The following is a 19,339-nucleotide window of genomic DNA, read 5'->3' on the forward strand; positions in this document are numbered from 1 at the left end:
TCCTCCTCGTCCGATTGTACCCTTACCCATGGGCAGAGAACACCAGCAGAGACCCTGGCCAGGCTAGCAAGACCCCCCGGAACCGAAACAGCAGGGTGGCGAGGAGCTCAGCAGCCGTTTAGTGGGATACCATCAGCTTGCCATTGACAGGGTCTCTGGGGTGATTTAATCTGCGTTTGGGTTGGCAGGCTGAGCCACAGCCATTGGAGTCGTTAAGTGAACATACTGCTTTTAGTTTTCCTTGGCCAGCCACCACCATTATTTAGGAAATCAAATTGCCCCTTTGCAGAGGGTGATGGGGCAAGAGGGAACGGGTCCATCAGAGCCCAAACCCACCAAGACAGTGTGAGGCAGAGGACTTTGCTGGGAGGTTTTGGGGGAGGGCAAGGATGCTCAGCCTTTGTGACTGTTGCCTGCCAAGGGCTGTGCTGGGGACCAAAGGCAGCCTCAGATTATTTTTTTGTTTGTTTGTTTGTGGTTAATGTATGATTGTTACATTACAAAACTTCCCCAATAAATTATCTTGCATCCTTTTTATATCTGTGAGGAAGGCATTTTTAGAATGCTGGCTTGTGCGCGCCGCGTTCTGGCTGGGACACCCAATTGCCTGGACCTAAAAATAAGTTGGAGGCTTGGGACTTGGTTTTTCCCTGTTTTGGTTTGTTTGGTGGTTTTTTTTGTTGTTTGTTTTTAATATATAGATTAAAAAAAGCAGTGGGGGGATGTTTGCCTTAATAGATTTATTTTCCTGTTTTTTCCTGTCTCAATTTCTTTCCTGACCAATATCAAGGATGCAGGTTTTTGCCCTTCGGTGAGAATGTTAGTATGAATGTAGCAAAGTTTTGGATCTTTGAGCAAGACTGGATGTTACCATAATGGTGAAGAGTGCCTTAGTGGGGTTTATTGACCACAGGGCTATGTGGTTTCCCTTGCAGAGGAACTAGGAGCTGTTAGCTTAATGCCCCTGGGAGCATCATCCCTGCTCAGCAAATTTGTCCACAGTTGTCAGCCCTGTTAAAGGGTCCTTCTTCTGCTAGTGGCTAGGAGTTTTCAGTCTGAACAGGTGAGGCAGGCCAGAGACTGGAAGCGTGGCACCCTGGTCTTCTGCCACCCTTTCATTGACTTCTGCTGCAAGGCCGTACTGCCCCACTGATGCAGGCAGTGCATTTCAGCCTGCTGTGGGCTCATCCAAACATCATCAAAAATCCTTCCTCAGCCTGACAGTGTCCCTGTTTCCTTTTCTTCTGCCCTACTAGTCAGGGAAGCTGGATGAAGAAGAGAGACTAACTTTTGCTTGTCACCTGGTGGTCACCAGAACCGATTTTGGAGATGACCTCAAGCAAGGGGCTCTGCCTCTTCCACCCATGCAGAAAACAGCTTGTGGTCTGGCCCCTCTTTCAGGAGGGGACCAAGCTGCCTCCTGTTACATGTTAGTCCATGTTTCTCTCCAGCCCCGACTGGTCTTAGCACGGAGCTCCACATACAATCTCTCTCCTGAGACCTGGTGCTGAAGATGGTGTTGGTGGTGATGTGCATCTGTCCCAGCTCTTTGGCTGGAGACAGGCTTTAGGCACTAGTGTGGCACATCCTCACTGCCACATGTGCTGTAGGGGTCATCTTCACCATTCTCATCCAGTCCACAGCTCTCCCTCTTTCCCACCAGCTCTCTGAGATCTGTCCTGCAGAGGAGGATACTGTGGAGATGGGTGGGAAAAGGAGGAGGCACTGGTAAAAAGCTGGACACTTGCTTTCCATTGAACAGCAGTGGGATGTGGGTGCCCAACTTCTCTAAGCTCCTTTGAAAACCCTGCACAGCAAAGATCATGTCTTCTAAGGTGTTTGCGAACACCTGCCTGTGCTGCGGGCAAGGGTATCTGGGAAAACTGAGGCATAGAAGTCATAGACATCTTGCCCCCAAGTCGTGCTGCAATGAGGTACTGCCATTGATGCTGAGGCTCTCGCCTCCTGACTCTTAGTCCCTGGATGGGGAAGAGAGGCATTTAATGAAAGGAGATGAAGCTGCTCGGTCCTGGCTAAATGCAAGACAACCAATGATGCTCTCATTTATGCAGCCCCACTTTGTCTGGGGTGCTTTGCTGAGCCTCCTGGCCCTGAGGGTCTGCTCAGCCATGTGAATTCCATGCAGTGCTGGGGAGGCCAGGAGCACTGCACCCACCTGCGTTATCCCCTCTGACTTCCCTCAGCAGATTGTGAACTGCACTGTAGAAATTAGCAGTGAAATTCAGGCTCCTGGGGACATGGACTCTTCTGCAGAGACATTAAAACCTTCCTAAACCTGGAATGTTGCTTTGTATTTTTGCTGCAGGCAAAATGTAAGAGAAAGCTGATTTACAGATCTACTCTTGTGGTTAGGTGGGACAGGGCTTATCTGTGCAACCTTAGACAGGAAAAAGTGCTGTAAGACTTGGTCCTGGCCTGGGATATTGTTTATTTTGCTTTGAAACAAACAATCCAGGCAGAAAGTAAACCATACCTGGCTTTGTTTAGCTTGGAGCCTGCTCTAGAATAACTTGCCACTGTTGAGTTCTGCCTCGCAAAACCGCAAGGGGCTGCAAACATATTTCTCCATTTCCCCGGCGCTTCTCACTTGTCCTCTCTCACACATGTTCTGTATAACACCAGCATCTCACCAGCCAGCATCAACATTATCAAAAGAAGGCAAGTGCTTACCCTGTGTGGTGGATAGTGAGCCTCTCCAAAGTGTGTCAGTGTGTGCTGGAGTGGGGATGCTGCCTGCACTGGGCTTTGGAGCCTGGCCACCCAGAGCAATGCTGGGCTCCCCTCCTTCCCTAAGCTGCTTCTTTGCTGCCTTTCTCCCTGGCAGGGCTCCCTTCCTTCCCCTAAAAGGTTCAAAACTGGACCTTTAACTCTGTTTCTTTTGAATTTTTCAGATAAACTCCCCCCAGACACTACTATTTCCCTGTTTTTAGGGATGATGCCTCATGACAGCTCCCTTCTCCTTACAGCTCCTGCAGATGTGCAGTAGCTTCCTGACTTGCTAGGTACACTGATAGGTCTGTGCTCTTGCAGATGGCCAGGCATGTGCTCTGGGGGAATGACAATGTGTTTTCAGAGGCCACCATGATGGTCTGAGCCTCTTTCATGCCCACTGAGAGTGAGGGGTCAGTGCTGGGTGCAGGTAGAAAGCCCAAACCAGCAGGCTCCTATCACCCAGGCATGCACAAGCCTTGGGGTTTGTACCCAGAGCCTGTACTTAGCCAGCAGCATTGCTCCTTCCTGGCATTGTCTTGGGGTTCTGGGAGGGAAGTGAGTGTTCCTGCAAGCAGGTCAACCTTGTGTTATGGACTTGCTTGGGGATGGCAGTGGGAAACACCTTACCGGGATAGTAGCAGGCAGTGACCTGCAATATTTGTCTCCTTTGCTTATTCCACTGATGATAATGAGATGCAGCAGGCTGTGGGTCTCAACTCTGGGGTAATTCCTTCTTTGTTGGGGCTTGGAAGGGGAAGGTAAGAGGGAGCGGGAGGACAGATGCCCCTCTGAAATTTGGGAGTTTTCAGGTCCTTGGGTTTTGTCTGGCTTATTCTACAGCAATGATATGTACCCAGCCTTGCTGTCCTGCACATGCATGGCTTTGGGATCTCCTCTTTGCAATGGCTGAACCCACAGACTGGTTTCAAATGGATAACAATCTTGGGCATCTCTGTTCCTGCAAGCTCACAAAAAAGGCAGCCAGGAGAGGGGAGCTGCCCCTGTGATGGGCGAAGGTGGGGAGTAACTGCAACCTGTGCTGAGCCTTTGTAGACCTTGGAGAGCTGATGAGGGCAATAACCCTAAATACATGCTTTAGTTGGCAGGGGGTCGTGGGGAGCTTCAGTCAGTGCTCAAAGACACCATGAAATAAATATCAGGGTTTAGTCGGTTCGTTGCTTCCGGGATTACTTCTCAGTAATTAGTACATTACTTTGGAGTTCATGGCTTTTGATGTTTTTGGTATGTGTTAACCCCAGATAAGCCAAGATTTCTGCCTGGGACTTTCACTATAGGATTGTCAACTGGGAGCCTGTAAGCTGAGTTTAAACCCAGGAGTCTGAGGCACATGTGGCTTTTCAGCTCCCAAGGAGCTCTCCCTGGGAACAATGGCGGTGCATGTTCCACAAAGGATGAGAGATGGTCCATGTGTCCTCTGCTCCCACCATGAGAGCAGCTGGGAGCCCAGCTGCTCTGAAAGCCTGACTCTGCATTGCTGCCTGATCTAATGAAAGACATCCCCATACTTTGATGGGTCTCAGATGGGTCATGTGTTTTAAGATGATCTCACACATGAGGAAATGGTAAGCCTCTCTGAGGAAGAGATGGCCATGATTCACTCTGATAGAAATAGAAAGGCCAAACAAGCAAATGGAAACTCCCTATTGACCAGGTCCCTGCAATTTAAAAAGGTTTTTACTACCTATTCCAGTATGCATTTGAAAATCATATGCATTTACTCTTATGTACTACAATCAGATGGTTTTTAAGCCATTAAGGCCCATTGGGTCAATAACCACCATTTTCAAAAATCTATTAAATACCCATTTCCGTGGAAATAGAGCTTCTACAATTGATCATGGCTACTAACTCCCATTAAAACAAACCCCAAATGCTATCAACTCCCCCAAGATGCAGAGCACTAAAACGCAGATTGCCAGGACAAATTTATCCCAGGGGAAAGCTGATGGCCCATTATGCTTAAGCAACACAAGAATTGTCACACAAGCCAGGAAGTTTATGGGACTTGCATGGATTTGTCCTCCCTGAGGGGGTAAAAAGGAAGGTTCATGGGGTGAATTGGTAGCACTAACACAAGCTCAAAGCCAGGCTCCTGTGGGAGTTTTTTGGGAAACATTTGACATATTTTGTACTAACTTGCAAGTGTGTGCAGGCTTTGGTTGTTTGGCAGAACCAAATGATGCTTTAGGGCTGAAGTATTGTAAGAAATGCTAAATTTGTGGGTCTGTTCTTGGCAGCACAGGGTTTTCCACATTGAATTATACACAGGTGTCACACTTCTGAGGTTGTATAAGGAAAGATGATGAGACAATGACCTTGCAAATATGAGGTCCTTGTGTCTCTGTCCTGGGAAGGAAGCCCTTTGGGGCTCTTGGTGTTGTGGTGGACCCTAAAGCAGGCTGTGGGGCTGTGAATGTGGTGGGACTGCAGGGGATCCCTGCAGGTTGCCTCTGAATGACAAATAACTCAAGAGATGGAAGGCTATCTACCAGGGGCTTGATAACGTGGGGGAGAAGGGGTGGGAAGAGTGGGCATCCCCACCACAATGTTGCTGGTGGGACGCAAGAGCTGTGCCAGTCCTAAAATGTACTGTGGAGCAGAGAGACGCTGCATGTCCCTGCTGAGCACTGGTGATAGAGGTTTATAGTGCTGGGAGGTCCACCTCAGGAGGTGACCCAAAGGGCTGGCACCCATCAGTGTGTCTGTTGCCTCATCTGAGGGCAGCCTCCAGTTCTCAGGGGAGGCATTGAGGATGAGGGAACAGAAGTGCAGGAGAAAGGGGTCCCAGCTTGATGAATCCTCCATCTTGGTTTGGCAGAGAAGCAGAGGAGGGAAATTTGCAATCCAGCTGTCCTTTCTGATTAGGGCTTTGCTGCTTACTGTCTCTGCCAGACAGCAACAACTCTCAGGACGCGGGCTGGCTGCTGGCGTCAGCCAAAAGCTGCTGTGCCCCCTTGGAGAAGAGGTCAGATAGTCCCTGCCGAGCCAGAGGCCACACTTCCCTTTTTTGTCTCCCTTCATGCCTCCTTCAATCATCTTCACTGCAGCCGTGGATTTCTCTGCTGTGCATGCCTGTTCCTGACCCAGCGCTCCTCTTTCTGCTGCCATGTCTCCAAGCCCTTTCTTGCTGGGGGATGATATCTGCACTATGGGGCCATGTCTAGAAGCCTCCTCTGTGAGGCCACTGCAGAAAGATGCCCCTTCCCATCCAGCAATGTCATGATGTACTTGGGCTGGGAATTGAGGAGGCAATGTGGTGAATTGGTCTCCTCTTTCTTAAACGAATTTAATCTGAGGCTGGCAAAGGGGAATGCTTGCGTTCCTGTCCCTGGGGGAGAGTGTAGACATCTATCCCGAGAGCAAATGTGTGGCTTTCTCCTGGGTTCGTAATGTAATGGCTTCTCTGTCACACACCAGGACCCTTTGGGATTGTTGCTGGCTGGTCCTGGATTGACTCCTCTGGGAGATCAGGAGAGACTATAGGTCTATCAAGTAGCCACAACAATCGGATGTTTTGGGAAACTGAAATACAAATTGGACAAAATGCTGGTGCTTGGGTCCAAATGAGTGGTCCTCAAAAACTTCACCTCCCCCTAAGATGTACTAGGGCTGGTGGTGGTATACTTCAGTTATAGCCAGGAAACCTACACAGTCACATTCTCTGCTGGGAATTCCCAGTAGAGCCATCCCAAGAGGCCCTCAGACAGGCTGTGATGCCCATCATGTGTGTGGCAGCTAGCAGCTAAGTGAGGTGGTAAGCCAGCCTTGGCCTGAGGGTGCAAACATCATGAAATCAGTGTTTTCCAATGATCCAGTATCTGATGCACATGTGATTAATCTGTGCTGAAGGAAGAGCCACTGAACATCCCTGTCCCTTCAGAGGAGCAGTGGAGAGAGCTCCCCACTCCTGCAGTGCTGGTCAGAAATCCTGGGGGCTTGGGGCTGATGCTGCAGATGCTTTAGCATCCTCCAAGAGAAGCCTCAAATTTGGCAAAGCTTCCAGTGAAAAGTCACAAGAGGAGGCTGTATCTGAAGACAGTTTTGGAAGGAGAGGTCAGAAAATCTGCTAGGGGGTCTGCACCCATCGGCATGAGTGTCCTAAGGGCGTCCACCATGCTGCAAGAGCCCAGCTGGGGGTAAAGGTCTCCCAAGGTTTACTCTCATGTATTCAGCACAAGTTAGTGGGGGAGCATGTTCAGTTCAACCCCCAAAACATGGATACCAGTGTGTCATGTGCAACCTCTCTTAAAACCGGTCCCTGCTTCCCCACCCTGCATATAAGCTGTCAACAGAGCTATAACAAGATTCTGAGAGGAAACCAGTGTGCTGCAGAAAAGAAAACAGTCTCTGAGCAGGCTGGGGGGAAGGAATTGATGTGGGTTTCCTAAAGTCAGGTGCCCTGGTGTGGTGCCAGAGGCAAAGACGAGTCCTTGATGCCCAATTCTTGCTTCTCGAGAGAAATGCCAGCAAGTGCAGCATGCCTCTGTTGCTTTCACGCCAGCAGGGTCTGGGAGCTGTTGGTGCAGACAGCTGGTTAAAAATTTTGTATCCCTGGCAGTGTATTCAGAGTTTGCCCAGAGAGGGCATGACATGTTCTTCACTGACCTTTGGGTGATCACATCTACATCAGTTCCTGTGTTTATGCATTGCCATTTTTTTTTTCCCAAAGATGGGGTAGGAGGATGAAAGTAATAGCATGGAGACCTTTATACCTGAAAGTCTGCTGAAATTTGCAGGTGGATTTAAGGTCTGTCAGAGAGAGGACAATCAGATCAGCCTGTCTCATTATGATATTTTTTCACCCGTCTAGTGCAGGTGTCGTATTAGTTCTCCAGTCATATGCCCTGTGGTCAGTTCTGGATTTGGGGTAGCATTTCCCCTGGCTCCTGCTTAGAAATGTATTATATCCACTGATTTTTTGTTTATCTAGAAATATTTATATTTCTGCACTTCCCCTCCTGTTTTTTGCCCCTTGTTTTCTATTGCTACATCCCTCCCCATTCAGAGTTGGGACTCACTGCCACCTCCCCAGTGTTTCATCTTTCCTCTCACCCTGCCCAGATGGCACTTCAGCCCCCATACAACTGCTGCCACTCCCCCCCCCCCCATCTTGAGCTCTGCTCCAGTACCATGTCCTTAATCTTGCTGTATCTTGCTGGAAAGAAAGTCTAATTCTGCCTTGCAATCCTGAATAAAGGTGGAGACCATGCGTTAATTTTGTCCAGGGATGCATCTCAATTATGCTGAGCTTCAGTTCCATCTACCCTGCTTAGCAGATCAGCTCCTTCCTTCTGCTGCTCCTCTTATTTCTAAAAGGGCCTTTTGTTTTTTTTGTCTTCAGGGTAGTCAGCTTGATTTCAGGGAATTTCCATTTCACCCATTGTCCCTGGCATCTTGGATGCAGTGGCGCCTGCTGGTCCGTCCTGTTTTTCGATTCTTAGTTTAAGACCTGCCTTTATTCCTTCATTTAAATCAATATGAATCAACTTATTATTAGTTCAGGCCAAGTTTTCTTTCTCTCATCAGCTCTTCCATAATTTCTACACTGCTTACCAAAACCAGGTCTAAAATAGCATTGCCTTTGGCTGGTGCAGCGATGATTTAGTGAATAACTTTTTAGCAAACACTTCCAGGAATAGCTAGGCCATGCCATTGTTAGCAGCACTTATTCTTTAGCCTATCTCAGGGCAAAATGCCCTGCAGGGCTTTCTGGTCTAACACTAATGTTATTATCTTTCTTGCCCAAATCTGACCTCAAGAAGTTGCATACTACCGTCTGATGTAACTGGGAGCTTGTCTGCATGTGCTAGTGATCTGCAGCCTTCTTGGTCTGTTCCCCCACATGGAAGTGTCACAGCCTCGAACCACAACTTGTCTTTTTGATCCCATCTGCAGCTTTACCAGTGCAACACTGACCCTGCAGCATCTGCTATGGCTTTACTCCCAAAGCTAAATCTACCTCCCACATGGAGACTGCGGGTTACTTCTGAATCCAACAGGAATTGCTCATGCATAAGGGAAACCCCTGGTCTTGAAGGCCCTTATGTAGGAGTGTTTTGCTCTGTCACCCTCTGACATCTTGATACTTGGCCACTCATGCAAATTTTAAACTGTCTCTTAAGCGGTGCTGCCAGTAATGGCTGCTTCCCAAGCTGTTCTACTCATGCTGTCAGTGCCTCAGAGGTGGGTTTTTCCAGGCATGTCTAAGAGGTGCATTATGCCCTTGTGCCCTGTGTACTCAAATGCTCTTTGGCTGGAGTCTAACACCTAGCGAAGCTGATGAGAGACTCCTGAACACCACAGAGGGTATTATTCCAGCAGTGTTGTGCTTCCTGTGATCCCAGGGGAGTATCTGGCTGTTCCTCAGCCTTTCTTTCACCTCTTGCATGTTTTGTGTCTGGCTGTGTTACCAAAGCCTGTCCAGATGAGAGTCGTTTGGATGTTGCTGCCTTGTCAAGTTGCCATGATGCTGGCAAGGATGTTTGTGCTGTACCAGCGTAGTGCTGGACTGGAGTCAGCGCTCCTAGACCACAGTCATGGGGATGCAAGTAGTCTTAACAAGTACAGAAGGACTTAAACTTTTGCCTAAAAATACAGCATCCCCCCAGCTGCATTAAAACCAGAAATTTCAGGGCAGGTAAACCCAGAGTGTGAGGCAGCTCTAGCTACAGGAACCACCATCAGTCTAGTCTGGAGGCAGACCAAGTATCCCATCTTGGCTTGTGTGCTGAGCCAACATGGTACTATGTCCTGTTTATGTCATGGTAGTTGGTTTTGTCTGCTTGCAGCAGGGCAGAATGTAGGCAAAGCTGAGCATTATCTGGGAATTCATGTGCTGGGAACAGGGATGAGGGTTCACAAATTCTGGTAAAGAAGATTCGTATATGCAAGCAGAGACCCCTAAAGAGTACCAAGGAGAGGAGTCCTTTGGCAGGGGTGAATCAGAAGATGCTTGCTTTGGCTCACCATCTAGAGGAGCATCTCTCTTCACTGATGATATGGAGAGTTTAGAAAGTCTGTTCTCTGAAGATAGTCATGCCACTTGATTCAGCACCTGTCTTCATGGATTGAGTTGTGGCTCTGGGGTTTTGGCTCGTGCCTCAGAAGCAAAGTTGCTGTGTGTTGCATTAACCCTTTGCAGCCTTGAGGCTGACAGAACAGCAGAAAAGTTAGTGGCAGGCTCGTGCTCATTTTTGGGAAGTCTGAGGGATTCCTTGTTTGTCAAGCAGAGGTTTGGGAAATAAGGGAGCCTCCCTGCCTGGGGAGGGGATTAGGAAGAGGAATTTCCTTGCGGTGGGTGAAGGACATGAAAGCAGAGCCAGGAATCCCCTGTGACTTCATTAAGCTGTATGGTTAGCTGGAGCTGGCTGGGCCTCAAGTATTTTCCAGCTGTCTGTGGAGGGCACTTGGACAACTTCCACCCAACCTCACTCCCACATTCCCTCTGAAATGTCTACAGGGAAAAGACTCCTATTTTTGAATTGCAGTGGAATTCCTGTGGCATTACACACTGCATCCTTTGCAGTACCCAGAGAATTCAGTTTGATTGATGGTACTCCATGGGGCACATGCTGGCCTTGCTTTTCATTTGGAAATGCCATCTTTTGCCTTTCAGTGGTAATGGTCACTTTAATGGCCCCAAGACTTCCTGTTATGTTATGGCTATCACTAGAAAGTGCCACTCTTGCTCCTCTTCTCCCACCTTAAACCACATCAGGCTTGTGTTACAGTTTGATGGTCCATTTTACAGCCCCATAGATTAGCAGATCCTCTCTTCTCTCCCACCTGTGCACCACCAGTGGTCCTATTGTTGCTGCCAGAAATTGCTGTCTGGAAAAGCAGCAACAGCTCTCTCTTTCCAGAGTATGTCAAGTTGTCTTCTGTGACCAAGCCAGCCCAGAGCTTGACTTATATCTGTGAGTACAAAAATGCTGTCTGCCCCATGGCTAGGGCAAAATTGTCCAAGGAAAAGCATGAGGAAGGGATGTGAGTGTTCTCCAGGGAGGCCTGGGGATCATGGGTGGACCATGATGTTTCAGCTGATCAGAAAGGAAGCTTTGGGTCTTTAGACCTTAGTGTGGTAAGGTCTAGTGCAGTAATAGTTTTCCATGTAAAGCTGTAGTAGTTTGATGGCTTTCCTGTTTGGTGTGATGGGGTGACACAGAGAAGATGGAGCAGGACTCTGAGAAGAGGTTAATGATGATAGGACAGGAAGCAATGGACACAAGTTGGAACATGAGAAAGTTAGATTAGACATTAGGAAATCTTTTTTTACCATGAGGGTGGTTAAATACTGGAATAGGTTGCCAAGAGAAATTGTGAAACCTCTGTCTTCAGACATGTTCAGGTCTCAGCTGGATATGGTCTTGAGCCATCTGATTTAATTAGACCTGTTTTGAGCATAGGAGTCAGATTGGATGAACTGTGGAGGTCCTTTCGACCTGCAGTTATTAGTCTCTGATTCCACTAGTCTACAGTGACACAGTCACTGAAGCTGCTGTACCTCATCTTTTCCTTTGTTTGATAGCCTGAAATGTCACACAATGACAGTACATCATGCAGTTCCATACAGAGCCATGTGATCCTAACCCAGAACCAGGACCACACAAGTGTCTGTGTGGCTCCACTGTGCTGCTGTAGAGTGATACAAGGTCCAGGCTTCTTCCCCATCTTGCTTTCTGCCAACCATGGGTCCCACAAGTAAGTCAGTATAAAGTGTGATAACTAAGCCTGACTTAAAGTCAGACTGTTAACTACTGTCATTCAGCAGAACTTTAAGTCAACAGCATCACAGGTCAGCACTGTCATGCTCAAATACCATCATTTCGGATGGTGTTCATGCCTGTGCTCATTTCTAATAATGGCAGTCCATAGCTGTCATGTCCCTAATATCTCTCTGCTCTTGCTTATACTCTTCTTGCAAGCTCTGCTCTCCCAGGGTTGCAAATACTCCTCAGGTCAAGGTGGTATTACCATGCAGCTAGCAGCTCACCAATGAGTTTTGAATGTTCTTGGAAAAACATTTGCTCTGAGTCTGGAAAACCTGGTGGCTCTTCTATCTCTCTTCTATCCCCTGCCCTGTTCTTTAGGGTTGATATTTTTTGCTGCTTAGCTGATAGCTGTGCCTTCATGTGTCCCTCTGGCCTTCCTTGTGTTTGTGTGTTGGCTTACAGTGCCCATGCTGATGTAAATACCATCTAGTTTGGAATACTGTGGTCTTGTAGGCATTGAGAAGCTATTTGGGGAGCAGAGGGGAGGGCTGTCATTTAAGCTGTTTTTGGAGACCAAAGGCTGCTCTGCCTTCCTCCTGGGAAAATAACAGAAGCGCGGAAGAAGAGGGGGATCATGACCTTGGCAGTAAGCGACAGGCGAAGACGCCAGTTACATGCTCCTTGTCTAAGCTAAGGATGCCAGTGGGAAATGTGGATTGAAGGGAATTGGAGTTGCCCATTCTAGAGTTGTTTTGGTCTTGGTCCTGTCTTTGGGGACACCAGCAGCATGATATTTGCACTTTCCATGCTGCAGTGAGTGAAATCGGGGTCCTTTCCTCTCCTCTATTTATCTGAACATCTCTCAGTGCTGAAACGGCTCCCCCTACCCATGACACAGCCATGAACCATCCAAATCTCTCAATGGAGGAAATTACAGTTATTTATAATTAAGGGTTGACAAAAAAATGTTGCTAGTGTCAAGGGAATGGCAGGCGACAGCCAGAAAAACATCAAGTCTCCAGAAGAGGGGCGGCGGGAATACCCCTCTGAATAGGGCTGATGTCAGCTCTCAGAATTTGGACAGCCTAGAAGGGTTTGGGGCTATTTTTCCAAGATATCATAGGTCAGGAATCAATGTTATTTTTAAGTCTGTGTCCCCCGAGCAGCTCTGGTACATGAAGGAGTCTTTGTCTCCCTGTTTGCCTTCCGTTATGCTCTATTTCTATGAATTTTTTTGCTTTTCTTCCTTCCGAGTCACACCACAAATATGTCCTTCAGGTTTGTTTATTCTTCTCTCTATCTATTCCTCCCAGCCTGCTCCCGTCTTGGTTGGGTTGAAGGGGTGGCGTCAGCATGCCGCGTGTCTGGGATGCTCAGGCAAGACATCACAGAGAAGACATGTTCTCCTAATTTGCCGTTTCCGATTGGGAGAGTTTTCTCTCTGCAAGCTGATGTGGCTGGGGAAAGTGTTCTGGGAATGCTGCTTTGTGGTGGGAGATTTTGGGGCCTGGTGAAGGCAAGCTGGGCATCTTATCTCACCATTAAATGCTGCTATACAGTCCAGCCAAGATTTTCTAAAGTGACTGAAGTTTTGGTGCTGCTTTGTTGCTGGGAAGGTGGGTGAGATGTCTCCAGCCCAGGATGCCCTATTGGGGCTGACTGGTAGGGGAAAGGTAGTCAGCAGATCCTTATTATCTAACACCTCCCAAGTCAGCAATGGCTGCTCCAAGACTCTGTTATTTCTGATCCAGGGAATTCGCCACCCTTGGGTTTACTGAGCTCTGCTCCACATGCCATCCTGCTCTAGTCTACTTCTGGAATCCTCTTCCTCTATTTTTTTATCATTTTCCTCCTTCTCTTCCATTTGCTGTAGCAAACTCTCTCTTTCTAAACAAGTCTGTTATAACAACTTGATTAGGGATCTTGACATCTTGAACAGTGTATTTGCACATCTCTCATCGGCTTCCCTTCTCACTTCATATCTCTGATGAGAACATGCCTTTTTCCCCTTAGCCCATGCTCAGCTTTTTGTTCTTCCTTCCATAATTCAATGTTGTGGTGTGGAATGCACTAATGGACATGACTTTTACAGAAGCTGCTTGTTCAAATATAGCTGGTGTGCCACAAAGAATTGCTTGCATTACCTTCATAACCTCTCTGTGCAGCTCAAAGATGCCAATTGCTCCTGGAAGCATGGAAATGCTTTCCACCACCTTAATGTTGCTGTTGGCCTTATGCTGCAGGTTTAGTCATTCTTATGTCATATTTCCACAATGGTGCATTTCCATCATCAAACAGTGATGTATTTGAAGCCTTTCCATGAGTGTTTTCCCTGCTTAGAATCTCTTTAATGGCTTCACAAACCGTGGGTCAGGGTCCTCAGATTTTGAAGACTTTGAGTCAGGTCTTAGAGACAATATCTTCTAGGGTTACCTGTTCTAATGCTCTCTCAACCCATGAGGTTAATGGAACTGAGTGTGGAAATGGTATTACTTGATTTAAAAGAGTATCTGGCATATGCAGCACAGCCCAAGGCCCTACAATCCCACTGCTATTCTTATTGTTGTTATTATTGTTATTATTAAGTTAGATCCTGATCATTTTATACAGCTGAGAACATAAACTGCCTAAAGATCAACTCCAGGCCTATTGGTGTACTGGTGAATGCAATGTAGACCTTTGCAGAAACCATCATGCAGAGGGGAGAGTGAAACATAAATTTCCTGACTGCTGGGGTTTTTTTCCTCCAAGTGCTGAGAGACATGCCACGTTGTAAGGATCATTTTGTGGACACCCAGACATACCCATGGGTGTTACTGCTCTACTGCAATGCCTATTGCCTACCAGCCTCTCCCAGCCCATTACCTTCCTATGCCCTTTAGAAATGGATGTCTTGGATATCCCCATTCTAGTATTTTTTCTGTTCCTGCAACTCTTTATTCCTAGCTCTGGAGATGGGAGGAGAGACAGCCAGCAGTGTTGTCAGGAGGCTTTCCCCACTAAACATGCCCTTTGATGGATCTGTCTCCAGAGATGTCCCTTTCTCCCCATCAAGCTTATTTTGGGAGCTCCTGTGCTTCCCTGCCCTGGCTCCTGCAAACATCCCAGACCTCGTGTTGGAAAGGATTCAGATCACATGCAGAGAGACAGATTCATGTGAAGAGGACCCTGCTATTGGCTCAATGCTGGGGGGACCCAGGCAGCACTTTTCTCCAGGGTCTGTTTTGAGCAGAGCTGGAAGAGAGGTTTCTTGGAGCAAATTCTGAGATATCCTTTACTCAAGCTCTTTCTTATACAATACACAGGGATGGGGGTGAGGTAGCATGTTTCTTGATGTGTTATGTGCCTGTGCTCTGCAGTCACTCCTTGTTCTTACCATGCACTGCCACCTCATACTGGTTGTCCTGGAGAAAAGGATAGAGTAGAGGGCCATGGTCATGAACTTCTCCAGACACACTGGAGAATTGACTTCTTGGCTCCAGTTGGCAAACCCTATCTGCTCCCAAGAATAAGGTTTGATGTCCATTCCTGCCCTCACCTGTATCAGAGACAACCCCAGAAAACTCTTGATGGAATCAGTTGGAGTTCTGTATTCCTTCCTCTCTTCTCACAAAAACTCATTCCCCCCCCAATCAAATTCCACTTTTCCGATGCCAAACGCCTTCTCTTTTCCCCAGCAGGACTGACTTCTGCATTTCCTTTCTTCTCTCTTCGTTTCTACTCCCATTTTCTCTCCTTTTATCCTGTTCTCTGGGGTTTCTTTTGTCCCCATTGTTGGAAAACCTTCTTTTAAGAGTAGAACTCATCAATAAAGCTACTGTAATTTGCAAAACTTCAGATTTGCATGACTGCCTCCCACCCAAACCCCTCATTAGCAGAACTTGCACCTTACAGAGCAGAATTAATGGTGTCATGAGTCATCCTGTTGAAACTTGCTGAATTTTTCTGTGCTTTAGCAAATGCTGTTGGTTTCAGAGAATGGAGGATGGGGTCTCTATGTCTACTGCACCCTTTCCAGGATATCTACAGGTGGCTCCTGCTTTTCCTCTTTGCTCTGTTGAAGTTTATGCTGACTATCTCCCCTCTTTTGTCCTTGCAGGGCGTACATGAGTGTGAAGGAGCTGAAGGAGGCACTGCAGCTGAACAGCTCCCACTTCCTCAATGTTTACTTCGCCAGTTCAGTGAGGGAAGAGTTGGCTGGTGCTGCCACTTGGCCATGGGATAAAGAGGCCCTTAGTCACCTGGGTAAGTGAGCTACTCCACTCATGGGGTCTCAGGGTTGTTGGTTTTCCTCTGTCTTGGTTGACCTGGCAAAAAGAGGCAGTCATGATTGGCTCAACATTGAGGATGTTTATTAAGAAGGTCATGATAACAGGCTTTGAGTGTACCAATAGCTGCTGCTGTAAGTAAAGGAGCTGCCTGTTCCCCATGTCCTCGTGCATAAGGTGGCAGGGTTACACCCTGACAAGGGACTTCCAGGCTGTTATGAGAAGCTTTTAATGGTGAAGGCAGTGAGAAAGAGCTGCAGGTTTACTATCAGTGCAGGCTCTGGAGAGGGGTTTAGACTTGCATTTGGCTTCTCTGGGACCTTCCAGGTCTATCTTCCAGGATTTTGGAAATGGTGAACTTCACTTTGCAGCACATAATGACAAACAGATAAACCAGGAGTGTCGGTGGTGTCAGAGCCAAGACTCCAGATTTGAGTGACTGCAGAGCTGGTCAGGCAGGGAGCACTGGCCACTTCCGAATCCAGCTGCAAATGTGAGGATGACTATCAAATTAAACCATGCTTTTATAACTTGGCTTACTACCTGCTGAAGGCAAGGTTCTCTTTGGCTTCAGTGGATCTAAGGCAGACTCTTAAGGTCATCAGCCTTGGCAGGCTACAAAAACTGTCAAAATGGCAACTGCTTCACTAGAATGTAAATGTATTGTGTGTTTTCTCCTATTTCTGCTGTCTCTTTTTCCTGCCACTCCCTCCACCTCTTCAATGTCGGAGTTTTCTGGCAAAGCCTTTTACACTTTGCAGTCAAAACATCTAAAGTGTTTCTCAATAAGTAACTGGAAATAATTAGTCCTGACACCTGTGTAGCAGACCTAGACCTTCTGCTTTTACACATGTGTGATGTCCCAGCCTTAAAAGTTTTACGCTGCTGTTAAAGACCTGTTTTAAAGTTCTTTTTTGCCAGTTTCCCCTCCCTCAATGAGTTTCAGGACTGTTTTTTCAATAGCATATTGCTACAGTTACTTGTTGAGGAAGGCAAATCTCCATGAAATTTATTCCTTCAGCTTCCAGAAATCACTTCCAAGGCTCAGCTTGACAATCATCTTACTACAGCAAGTAGTTCAGCCACACATGTTCTCTTCAGACCCCTCCCAGTGGCTTGCAAGGAGTTGTATGGAGGGGTAATTAGGGTGACTGGTTTCATCAAAAGCTTGCATTTAGCTGAGGTCTCAGAGTTTGTGTCCAGCCAGGAACACAAGAGGTGGCACCATCTGGAAATGTTGGAACAGGGTTTTACTGTGGAGGTTCAGGGGAAAAGAGGTGTTGTCTTGGCTCTGGTGCCAAAGCTGTGAAGTATGAAGCTGAATCTGAACTTCTCTGAGGCTCTGGCACAGACTGAAGACTTTGGTTCAAGACTGTCCTTGGTTTTAGATTTAATGAGCTTGGGAGGGCGGGTGGCGGACTCTGTTCTCTGTAAACAGTAGGCTTCACCACATCATCAAGTGTTTTGTACCATGCACATTGCCCAGCACACAAGAAACTTAGGACTAAGCAGATCATGAATATATGGCTTTTGACAAAACCTCTCACTAGAGGCTACTGGAGAATCTGAGTAGATGTGAACGTAAAGCAGTGAGGAAAGAACAAGGGAAACCTTGGGAGGAGTAAACAGTAGTTTGAGAAAAATTCCTGAGCTTTAAGAACCTAACAGTGACCAGGGGTAGAGACAGGTCTTCACACAAGGGAGGGGTCTGTCTCCAAGAAGACAGACCTCTTCCCTTGCACTGAATCTTGCTAATCTCCTGTCTATCCTGACTTTAAAATATTAAGGTCAGCACACAGGCCCTGCTCCCACCATGCCACTGTCTGCTTACATAGAGCAGAAATGCCACACTAATTTTTTCATACATGTGTATGAACCCTCTCATGTTTTGGTTCTCCTCCTGAATCAAATAGGTTCCTTGAGTTTGACTTGACTTCTCCAAGAAGCTAACCTGCCTCTTGGCTCCAGAGAATCTTGGTCAGATTTTGCTCTGTTTGTGTCTCTGAACTGGACTTTCTTAGGTGTTTTCAAGAGCAGTATTATGAGATTTTTCTCTCCAACTGCCTTCCCTTCTTCTATTTTATCACTTCCTCTCATCTTAAAACTCACTAAACATACTGTTTCCAAACTGTTCTCCAACAGTTCTTCTCTATATGTTTTTTAATCTGCCATCTGGACTTTGAACTCCTTAGAAACCATTCTTTCTTGACCTTTGACTGTGTTTTCAAGAGTCCTCCTCACCTTCCTGTTGGAGTCTTCACCTTCTGGAAGTCTTCAGTGAATTTTGTTTTTTCATCCCCTTCTCTTTACCTGTGCTTGTTTTGGGCTACCAGAAATTAAGTCACCATTCCTATGCTGATGATTTACAGATCTATTGCTCTCCTCCAGATTATTTTTCTGAGAAAATTTGAATTTCAGGCAGCCTTCCTGAAGATTTGGGGATGATATTTACCATTTTAGACCAGTAGTAATACCAATCAACAGCAACTGTGTTCATTGGAGCATAAGAGATAGTAATTATCTCTTAATAATTGACTTGAAGAGGGTGAATTGGTCTATGATGCTTCTATAGGCAGTATTTTAGCTGCTGTGAAGCTCCTAGACAGAGACAACTTGCAGCCAGCTAGAAGCAGAGGTAGATGATCTCAGGTCTGTTTGCACCGCTCCCTCCAGCTATACTGTCTGTCTCAGTCTTTCTGCCATAATCAAAGTGAGTTCCTCTCAAATTCAGAGGTCTTGCTTGGAGTCTGGAATGAATTTTCTGAGAGCTTGTAGTTATAAAGATTTACTTCTAAAACACAAGGAGTCAACTCCTGTCCTGTAAAAAAACTTAGCTTCCCATAGTGGAAAGCCTTGCCTCAAAAACCCTACTAATGTAATAATGCAGATGCTTTGAACACCATGCGTAGCTGCATGTGAACTGTATTTGCATAAACATGGTCGAAAGGCAAGGGAATTGTGAATATTTGATGTTATAAATACTTTCTGCAGTTATATAAGCTGAGGCCAGCTCATATATCTGGCTGAGGTCAGCGGATCCTGAAGGAGGGCCAGCCATTCCATCAAAGGTAACTTAAGCAATGACCATCTTCCTGTCTGACTAACTGTCATGTGTTTGTTCCATTATATGCCATGATTCAGTGTTTGGGGAAGACTGGCCCTGTGATACAGGTTCAGCTTTGTGGTTTGCTGTTTAAAGATCCCATGCTTGCTTGAGCATGCATTGTCTACAACTGCCTTGACCCAGGAACAGGTTGGCTTCTTGGGAGCTAGCTTGAACCAGAGTCCTTCAGCATTGCTGTTGATCATGGCTAGAAGCAGGGCAACATCCTGGGACTGGGAGCTTCCAAGGGATGTGTGAGTGAAGATGAGGTGGGTCCACACCAGTGCTAATCATTCACTGTGCTGATGGACTGGCCACCTCTTGTTGCTTGAGCAGAGTTGAGGCTTGACCCTGAGGATGTCACCAGCTCTGCAGCTGTAGCTGGTAGGCCTGATCTGGAGGGAGAGGATATTGTGAGGCCAGACCTGAAGCTCTTCATCTGCCTGGTTGGGCAAGCAAGTCCAAAGACTCTGGATCACTGGCTTTGGAGTGGTGGACCCCCT

At 47.0% G+C, this 19,339-nt stretch overlaps 1 protein-coding gene across 1 annotated transcript in view; it reads left to right on the top strand.

The window, feature by feature from the left end:
• The window catches only part of PAPPA2 (pappalysin 2), a 95,341-nt gene that overhangs the window by 12,998 nt on the left and 63,004 nt on the right, over positions 1 to 19,339 (top strand). The window contains exon 3 of the mRNA XM_075096847.1: positions 15,565 to 15,710. Coding sequence (XP_074952948.1) covers positions 15,565 to 15,710 — 146 coding nt within the window. The remainder of the gene's footprint in view (positions 1 to 15,564; positions 15,711 to 19,339) is intronic.

This window comes from Phalacrocorax aristotelis, chromosome 6, assembly GCF_949628215.1.
Source record: "Phalacrocorax aristotelis chromosome 6, bGulAri2.1, whole genome shotgun sequence".
In the NCBI taxonomy this organism is placed as follows: domain Eukaryota; kingdom Metazoa; phylum Chordata; class Aves; order Suliformes; family Phalacrocoracidae; genus Phalacrocorax; species Phalacrocorax aristotelis.